The sequence below is a fragment of the Quercus lobata genome, chromosome 3 (genome assembly GCF_001633185.2).
Source record: "Quercus lobata isolate SW786 chromosome 3, ValleyOak3.0 Primary Assembly, whole genome shotgun sequence".
Taxonomy (NCBI): Eukaryota; Viridiplantae; Streptophyta; class Magnoliopsida; order Fagales; family Fagaceae; genus Quercus; species Quercus lobata.
Window position 1 is genome coordinate 52,485,291 of NC_044906.1, and position 9,882 is coordinate 52,495,172.

Sequence of the window (9,882 nt, forward strand, 5' to 3'; positions counted from 1 at the left end):
AAAATGTATCAAAACAGATGGAGATAAAAAAAAATTAGTAAAAGTAAATCTGACCTGACCCTCGTTTGACCGTAAAGTTGTGTGGTGGTCGGGAGTCGGGTCAACCTCCGAGCTGAGTCGACTCGCTGCGAATTGTAGTGACCCGCCCACACTATCGCTGTTGATATTCCTTTTTCTTGCTGCTCTTGTACTACAACAGAAAAAGTAATAAAAAATAATAATTAAAAAACAAAAAAAAACAAAAAGCAGTAGTAATAGACAGTACAAAAAGTAAAAACAAACAAACCGGCCCATAGTCAGAGCTAGCTGCATAAGATTTGTGTGAGCGAGAAAAACAGACAGAGAGAGAGAGAGAAAGAGAAAACTACGCGTCCAAATGTCGCTTTTGAACGGAATGATATGAAGAAGAATCCAAATCCTGTAGCTGTAGCTCAAATTCCATTCACATCCAACTCCGACTCTCACTTTTTCATTTCTCCAAGTAAGCTATTCTCTCCCGTCTTTTTACCATTCAGATTTCTAAAAATCCGAATCCATATTAACTTCTTTTTTTTTCTTCTATTTTTTCCTTATCTCCGATTAAGACTGGTAAGAACCTCGATTTTTTTTTATTTTATTATAAAGAAAAAAAGAACACATTTTTAGCTTTTAAGGCTGTAACTATTTTTCTCGAGAGTGATGAGTGATGGAAAAAAAAACAAAAAGGGAAAAACTTTCCTTTTTGCTGTGATTTCTGATTACCATCTATAGACTAGTAAGAAAGAAAGAAAAAAAAAAGTTGTTGTAGCAGTAATAATAATGATAAATGAAGAGGTGGAGTTGCCGATATTTTCTAAATTTGGAGAAACAAAAAAACAAATCTGTTATCTGTTTCTGGAAACTTCTGTTTGGACTTTTGGAAAATAGGAAAAAAAAAAAAGATTCTTTCTTTTGGATTTCATTTTTTCCGGAAAAGTTGTGCGATGAAAGAAGAACGACGCCGTTTCACTTTCTCAATAATTATCCACAGAAAATTTCAACAAAAAAAAAAAAAAAAAAAAAAGAACTCCTACTTCTTTGTTGTTGTTGTTGTTGTTGTTGTTGTTATTGTTGTTGTTGTGCATGTGCTGTCTCTAAAAAGGGACCAGAAACTTTTTGCTATAACCTAATAAACCCTAGAGCTGGGACCAGCAAGCACTGTACTGTTTAGTCTTTTACTTGATACTGAGCTTTCATTAATGTCTTTTTTTGACTGTTTGCTTCAATGGACTTATTATTACAACTTCCTATTCATGCCCAAAAAGTTCTTGTCCTCCTGTTTTTTCTTCAAATACTAATTAATTTGGTGTTTTTTTATTTTTACTTTTTTTGGGTTGTTGGTTGGGTTCAATGCAAATTTATAACTTTTTCGTTTGGGTTTAAAGAAAGGGGCCTAGTGGGTTAGTGTAGCATTTATTAAATGGGCATTTGGGTCTCATATAATTGAGTTTGTTGATTGGTATTTGGTGCATATGATTAGGTGGGAAGAATGGGATTTGGAGAGGTTGGTTGCATCAATGAAGCAGAGATCTTGTTTGGGTTTAGTTTGCAGGAGTTTCTATTTGATTTTGATTTGTTTAGGGGCTTGTAAGTAACACTTTCTAGATGGGTTTGTTGTGGGTCTCAGTCAATGACCGACTTTTGAGTTTTAAACGCTGATGATAGTGAGAGAGTGAATTATTGAAAGTGTAAGGCTGGCTCTCTGTGTTTTGAATTATTGAAAAGGGAAAGGTGTGGTAATTAAAAGGTTTGTAAAAAAGTGGTAATATGTCCTATCGGTGTTCTTTCACTATTTAAATTTTTTTTTCCTTGAATTATTGGAGAGAGAGAGAGAGATAGAGGTGGTGTTAATGCTGAATGGTTGTGTTGAATGAAGGGTTGGTAAATATTTGTAGAATTTTGACCGTAGGGAAGTTGAGTAATTGTAAGTGTTGCAGGGAATTGGGAAACACTTAACTGTCTTTACTGAATTGAATTGAAGGTGATAACATTTTATGAATGGTGGGGACTGGTGACCCCTTTATAAATACCAAACTCAGAAGTAATGGATAGGATCTCTAGAATACAAAAGGTTGCAGATAAGTTCTATCTCTTGGTCCTAATGAAAGAGGAACTCTTTTAGGTGTATCTTGAGATTGGAATTCTGAAAATCTGGGTGTTTTTGACGTATAGGGATGAAGATTGATTTATGAGTCTTATAGGCCAAAAAGGTCGAATATTGTTCTTTTGGGATGCTTTCCTCTTGCATATTTGAGCCGTAGGTGTAGTGTTTTGACATTGTTTTCTGAAAGATCATTTGGGTTTGCCTTCTGTGATATACCAATCATCAGAAGCAAAGAAGAAAGCTTGGAAGGTATTGTGTATTCTTGATAGATATGAGCTTGATTAGGCTTATCTTCTGCTTCTTTTTTCGGTTTCCTATTACAGTTTGCTCTTTCTTAATGCGTTTGGTTTTGTTAATTACTAAAGCAATATGTTGTTACTGCTCTTTTGAATATATGGTGCATCGATTTCTATATGTAGAATCTGAACAAATCCAATTTAATTATCTGAGTAATGTTTGCAGGATGCAGTGACCAGTTTATTGTGCATCTTTTGGCTATTCCCCGTTGCTGATGGAGTGGAATGAGAAATCCCCCTCACAGTGGGAGTGGGAGAATCTGTTCATGTTCAATGCTAAAGCCACTGAAAATTCCAAGTTGCAAGAAATAGAATGGGGTATGCAAGGAGATCAGGGAATTAACTCTGGTTCTTTTTATTCATCTGTGGGTGGTGAGGGGAGCGATGGGTCTGGCCCTGAGTTGGGACATGCTTCTCCATCGAAGAGCTCGAAATCAGCTTCCATCAATTCTTCATCAATGGGCGAAAGTAAGCCATCCAAACTCACTTTTGAGGCCTTTGGAGGTTTCCCAAATGATTTGAGCAACAAGAAAGAATTAGCCAAGGTTGAGCCAAAGAGAATTTCTAGAACACTTGAGCCTTCATCTGGCTGTGGTGAGCCATTGCTCAGTCTAAAGCTTGGTAAGCAGATATACTTTGAAGATGCTTGTGTGGGAAGCAATACAGAGACCTCAACTTTTTCTATGATTCCCATGCCATCTGTGACCACAGCAAAGAAATGTAAGACCAGTTTTCAGAGTACTACACCACGCTGCCAAGTTGAAGGCTGTAACCTTGACCTCTCATCAGCTAAAGATTACCATCGCAAACATAGAGTTTGTGAAAGTCATTCCAAATCCCCCAAGGTCATTGTAGGTGGTCTGGAACGTCGGTTTTGTCAGCAATGTAGCAGGTAAGAGCTTGTTATAAAATGGTAGTTATATATCGGAATATAATGAAATCAAGCAACAATTATTGATTATTTTATTGTCCACTCATAGTCGCTCTTTTCTAAAGACCTCTTGGATGATAATAATTTCACATGTGCCCTGGTTCATAACCTAATTTAAATTTAATCAATCAAAATGAGCTTCAAGTCCAAGCTCATCTTGAATAAATTTAATATTAATAACCATGTTATTTTCTACTGTCCAAGCTCATCTTGCATTTGATATTAATAACTACAATATTTTATATGCTGAAGGTTCCATGGTCTGTCAGAGTTTGATGAAAAGAAGCGAAGCTGTCGCAGGCGTCTTTCTGATCATAATGCAAGGCGGCGCAAGCCACAGCCAGAAGCAGTCCGGTTAAATCCGGCAAGGCTGCCTTCATCACTTTATGGTACTAGTTTCAAATTCAAAATCGAACTCCCCCCCCCCCATCTCTTTCTCTCTCTCCCTCTCTATTTACCTGGACGTATGAGACTAATTTCTCACACTACATGCTATTAAACATATTGGTATTAATTTTGATACCTTGTCCACTTTCTAAACCATAAATCAGGCATGGAAGTGATTTCTTTAGCAAGTTGTAACATAATCATCTCCAAATTTGTTTTACTCAAAATGGTATTGAACTGTTTGACTGGTGAATTTGTGGAAATATAATGTCTCCTGAATATATATAATGATTAGCATGATATGACAACCGTATCACAGAAATTCCTGAAGTTACATGGACCTAGGAAATTAATGTCTTTATTTATGAAACTCCTCTGAAGTTTAATGATTTTCCCTTTTACCTGATAAAAAGATTGAATGGATATTTAAAATCTCTAATCTTGTTATTGTTTGTTAAATTTAAAAACCACAAATGAAAAATCACAATTTATTTAGATAGGGCAATTTTAAAATTGATAAACTTACCCAAAAATAGTATAATGACATTTTGGCGTCCTCCACTCTTTATGTCAATGTGATTGCAGAATTTTATGGGCACTGCAACTATTGACCTATTGCTGCTCTTCTAGTACAGCATTGTTGTCTTCCAAAAAAGTTAGAAAATGAAAATTTACTTATTATAAAAATCTATACTTTTACTTACCATCATTTCCAGGTAAAGCAAAATACAGGACTTGAACCAGCCTTTCTCCTGGTTCGCTAGAAGGAGATAGGAAGCTGGGGGTTTTACATTTGGAAAAGAGTTTCAGACTCTCAGATGTGGTCCCTATGCCAAATTTATGTAAAACCAAATAAAAGACACATAATAGCTGCAAACTTAGGGAAGGGAAATGTTGGTCAGGTCTTCTCTTGTAGGAAGACTTGAATAGTTGTAGTTGGAAAAAACTTGTGTACTTCAAAGGGGTGTTAGTGGAACCAGATCTGTGCATAATGATTAAGTATTTTGTAGAAGACACCCGCAGTCTCAATTTAGATGTAATTCTGTGAACAACAGTTAAAGTTAAACACAGTATTAGGAAATTCTTTAGGACAACTGCTGTACTTATCCTGATAAGTGAATAATTGCCACCTGGTTGTCTGGTATTGACTTTTTACTTTTTAGTTCTTAACTAGTTAGTTATTTTGTTGCTCTGTTATAGAGGATTAAATTCAGTCACTCATAGTCAATGTCATGGTATTGCCTTTATCTTTATTCATCATCTAGTTCAATTAAGATCTATACTATTCAATGTTAACCACCAGTTACTAGCACTATTGCTATTCTGCCATATGAGTTACTTTCTAATAAATGCCCCGCACAACACGGTCTATCAATACAGAATTTATAGATCTGAACTCCATAAAATATTTCAATTAGGATTGCTATTTAACAAAAACTGAGCCATTGAATTTGCTATAAATTTTGGTTACCTCCACAGATGGGAAGCAACAGATGAGCCTTGTCTTCAACAAAGGTCCCCTTGCTTACCCAAGGTCTGCTGGTTTTACATGGGAGGACATGTGCAGCTCCAAGATTAACCAAACAAAAGAGTATCCTCTAAAGCCTGCAAAAGCAAGAGACAGTGATATACAATTGCATTTGCCCAGCAATGAATTGCCACGTTCCATCAATACACTTTGTCATGATTCGAGTAGGCTCTTGCCATCCAAGGGAACCATAGCTGAGGCTCTCAACCCAGGTCTGTTGCTTCTTCAAGTGACTCAGCATTATTATTATTATTATTATTATTTTTTTAATTTTAGATTAAATTATGAAATGGTTTTGGATTGCCAAGCCTTGGACCGATTGCTTGCACAGTCATATAGGGTTATAATCTGGCCATGTCAAGATTGCTTACTGGAGTATACTATCATGCATGCTTCAGTGGCCATTAGAAAAAAAAAAAAAAAAAAAAAACAAAAACCAAAAAAAAAAAAAAAAGAAAAAAACAAAATTTTTTTTACTACATGATAGAAAGCCTTCAGTATCTTATTTGATAGAAAGCCTTCAGTATCTTATTTGTTTTTCTACAAAGGAAGAAAAATGAAAACTACAATAACCATACTTGCCTTGTGAGATACTTCTGGTTAGAAAATCTGAACTAACATCATGTGTCAGATGAATAGATGATCTGGTTAACCTGATTTATCTGTGTTCTCTTTTAACAAGATCCCAATCCACATACCAACTTTAGCAAAAATGAGATTTTGTTGGAAAGGCATCCAGAAATTAGGAGTTACTGAAGATTTGTCTTTAAAGCATTTGAAAGGTTAAAAGCTTGAGAACTCAAACCTAGTATGTGCAGTAGAGATTGGAAGACCTCTTACCATAACTGATGAATCATAAATTGATGCAATGAGGTTGTTCATCGTTTTGTTTTTGATGACTACAAGTGAATAGATTCATGACAGCAATAAATTTTGTTTAACTCTAGGGAAGATCTAATATATACATGGTAGGATGGTTCAAGAAAGCAATATTCACGTTTTGCAGATTCTTGTGCAGAGATTCTTGATTGGTAATTTGTGGCTAACAAGCATGTTTAAGAACGTTGTACAATAGACTGTATTTGCCCAATTCTGGCGTATTATGAAAAATATGTAAGAGGATGTGGCTACTGCTGTCAACTAGCTGGTGGCAAAAACATAGTTTTCTAGTGTTAAGGAAGTTGGTTAAATAATTTAGATATGTCAGAAGGACTGTGCAGCCACTTCTAAGAAGGGTGAAACAAATTGGTATTTTTATTTATTTATTTTGATAAGTTAGTTTTGGTAAGTGGAGGGGGGGAAACGCTAGTAGTGTTGAGAAACTGTAGATTTAGAAAATATTTGGAAGCTTAGCTCACTGTAGTTAAGATTCTAAAATTGTTGTTTACGGAACAAAACTTAATGTTGCCTTTTCCAATTGACAGACAAGGAATTCTTATGTTAAACCTTTCAATCTCATATTTGTCTAAAGAGGTGCAAGAAACATTTTTGCAGGTTTAGGAGAATCCATGATGTCCACTGATCTGGATGCATCACAGGATTTTCGACGTGCTCTCTCTCTTCTGTCAACAAATTCTTGGGATTCACAGGAGTCAAAACCAGCTAGACACCCACACTCCAACCAAACAAGTCAATCTAACATGCCGCAGCCTCTTACGCATGCTATGACCCAAGGCTTGCCACATACTTCATCAGAACACTGGCGGACCGAGCAACAGTCCACTGAGTCCCAAGTTCATATCCTAAGTTCACCAAACAATGGCAGCAGCCATTTTCAAGAATTCCAGCTGTTCAAAGAACCCTATGAATTTGGCTTTTATTCCAATTGATTGGATTGACCACTCAAAACCCAATCAATGGTTCGTAGACTAAAGTACGTTACACATATTCGGGTTAGTTTCTTTTGTCTCCTGGTTTTCCTTTAACTTACAGCCTATCAGATGTTAGGTTACTCCTAAAAGGTTAGCGAACATGTATGTGCGAATGCAGACACGCCTTTATGACTCATCTGGAAGTTGGCTAAAAGTTTCTTCTAGCTTCATCAAACGCTTATTAGAAGTGTTTTTTGTGTATGGGAACATTGCACATTGGCGTAACATTGAGTTCTCTGTTAAAAGAAGTTTTTGATTAGAACCAGTTCAAACCATTAGTTAATAGTTACCCAAAATTTTAAAACTCATGCGTAGGAAATTCCGAAGTAGCAGAAAGCCAGTATAATTTTATTGACTTTCAGCATTATTTCCGGGATCCAACATTATTGGGTAATTTTGAATCTTGATCCTAATAAATGTGGTCAAAATGACTACTTACTAGGGCAAGGCTTCCCAAGTGAATTCCTTTTACTCACGCTTCATTTTTTTGGTTAGAAGTTAAAACTGGCATAGGAACACGACTCTAGACATGAAACCATACCAAAATGTGGTCATTTTTTTTAATGAGCTCTCGGACTGGGGCAATAATTAGATAGTCTCGAAGCACTGCTCTGGGCTCTCACAAAGGAAGTGGGCCTCATAGTGAGACCCACATGTGGGGCCCACTCTCCCTTGTGAGAGCTTAGAGTGCTCCAAGACTATCCAAGTATTTTTCCTTAGACTAAATTGCAAATTATAATGACTCCACGTATGAAGTGATGGATTAATTTGGGAATATGGTGAAAAAATTGTGAATTCTTGTTGTGCTCCTATGTATATATATATATATATATATATATATTTTTTTTTTTTTTACTTGGGGGTTGTATCTGGACACAAGCTAGAATTCAAAAATATTTTGATAAATTCAAAAATGTGGGTTCAATTCTAACTTACACCAAAAACGGATTGGTGTCTTGATATGATGATAAAGAGATATCATCAGGATTGAATGTGTTGAAACTCTCAAAAAAAAAAAAAAAAGTTTCCAAAATGTACACAGTTTTATCTATTGACTTTTCAATTTAAAGATTGTGGCAGTTTCTAATTTCCAAGTTTTAATGAAAGAAAGCTCATGAAAGCTTCAATTGTTTTAAATTTATTGCATGTAAGCCATGACCAGCAGCACCCCGTGAAGGTAGAATACGACTCTTCGAGAGATCAAATTCTTCAATTTTTGAAAACCCTACCCTTGCAATTTATCTATAATTACTTTGTGCAACAGCATCCATCTTCCACAAATACACCACACACACAAACCACCCCCCCCCCCCCCCCCCCAAAAAAAAAAAAAGAAAAAAAAAGAACCCGTCTGGTTTTGGGAAGTGGTAATATTGAGTTGACAACCTCATGGTAAGATTCATAAGGGCAACCTCTCATCTCTGCTCCGTTTACTTAATTGGAATTGTTGGTGGACGGTCTATAAACACAAAATTTGCCTGAATAAAAATTGGTTACACTTGCCAACTCAAATGTAATGAAATTTTTTATGTACATAACTTTGCTCTAATTGGTGCAGACATGGATTCTAGTTAACTCAACTGATAAAATTTTTTATGGTTAAATAAGAGATTTGGGGTTTAATTCCTGTTTACTCCAAAAACCAAGTGATGTTTTGGTCTGATGATAAAGAGCTATCATCAAAAGCGAACACCAAAAGATAACTCTCTTCAAAAGAAAAAAAAAAAAAAGTTAGTGCAAATATAGAGAGTTGATAATGGTCCACACAAGGATGGGTTTGCTTCTTTGCAAAAATATCCAGCTTTCTTCCGTTGAAGTTAAATTGGATGCTAAGTCTATTATTGGTATTTTCTCCAGTACTACAACCATTAATGGTCCTTATGCTTCTCTTCTTGATGATTGCAGGTTGTTGGCTACCCCATATTCCCAAGCTGAAGATGACTCACTGCTATAGGAAGGCTAACAGGTGTTTTGATGCATTAGCTAAGCCTGGTGCTAATCAGGCTTTGGAGTTTGTTATTTACAGTTCCCCTCCGCCTTTCTTGGCAGAGGTCTTTTGTTATGACTTTGCTGGTCTGTACCTTAACAGGCCCTGTCCTGAATCTATTTCACTTTCTTAGTCTTAAAATATTCGTTTTTCTACCCAGGGTTATATGGTTAAAATAGTACTTAATTGTGAAGTCACTGCCCCCCAATATTACTCTCATCAATCATATTGTACATCTAATCTGTTTTCAAAGTCCACGGACCAAACCGCAAGCCATCATGTACGATAGGTATATTAAAAATTTTCTTTCAAATAAAAACCGTATCTACAATCCAAGGCCATGCTAATGTTTCCACTTTCCACTACTACCCATGCAAGTTTTTCTGCCATATCAAATCACAAGTATAATTAAGATATACCAATAATGTACAGGTTAGTGTGTTTTACTTGTAGGCTTTTAGCTCACTTTACATTTAAGTTAGTAATAAAAAACGTGCACTGAAATAATAAAATATCTTGCAAATTAAATTTTCATATTGTGACAGGTCCTAGAGATCAAACAATTGAAATAGGGACATATCAACTGTCTTTGCCCCAACCCATAACACGGTCAGTCTTTATCAGTCTTCACAGTGATAATACAACACAGTTGATAGAAGCATGTGAACTTGTTTGTATAGTATTAGCCAAGAACAAACCCAAGATTCGAGGGCTAAGTCACCAAATGTATTACCAATGCTGACGATCATAAGATTCCTTA

At 35.8% G+C, this 9,882-nt stretch overlaps 1 protein-coding gene across 4 annotated transcripts; it reads left to right on the plus strand.

Moving 5' to 3' along the window:
* The first annotated feature begins 301 nt into the window (after positions 1-301).
* On the plus strand, positions 302-9,315 carry LOC115982169 (squamosa promoter-binding-like protein 2). Of its 4 annotated transcripts, none has more exons than XR_004089528.1 (6): positions 1,315-2,371; positions 2,585-3,310; positions 3,602-3,738; positions 5,216-5,476; positions 6,759-7,156; positions 9,041-9,315. XR_004089528.1 is itself a non-coding variant. In XM_031104699.1 (6 exons), the coding sequence occupies exons 2-5, from the start codon at positions 2,634-2,636 to the stop codon at positions 7,091-7,093; spliced, it is 1,410 nt and encodes a 469-aa protein (XP_030960559.1). In that variant the 5' UTR covers positions 1,315-2,371; positions 2,585-2,633; the 3' UTR covers positions 7,094-7,137; positions 9,041-9,315. The 4 variants fall into 4 exon arrangements, 3 of the variants coding, with proteins under 3 accessions (XP_030960558.1, XP_030960559.1, XP_030960557.1); XM_031104699.1 differs by having other exon boundaries at positions 6,759-7,137; XM_031104698.1 differs by lacking the exons at positions 1,315-2,371; positions 9,041-9,315 and adding an exon at positions 302-481 and having other exon boundaries at positions 6,759-7,410.
* The last annotated feature ends 567 nt before the right edge of the window (positions 9,316-9,882 follow it).

Excerpts from the sequence above, each read along its gene's own strand:
- LOC115982169 (XM_031104698.1), top strand. The coding sequence starts at position 2,634 with ATGGAGTGGAATGAGAAATCCCCCTCACAGTGGGAGTGGGAGAATCTG. Across the intron at positions 3,311-3,601 it reads TTTTGTCAGCAATGTAGCAG|GTTCCATGGTCTGTCAGAGT; the intron begins GTAAGAGCTTGT and ends TATATGCTGAAG. Across the intron at positions 3,739-5,215 it reads GCTGCCTTCATCACTTTATG|ATGGGAAGCAACAGATGAGC; the intron begins GTACTAGTTTCA and ends TTACCTCCACAG.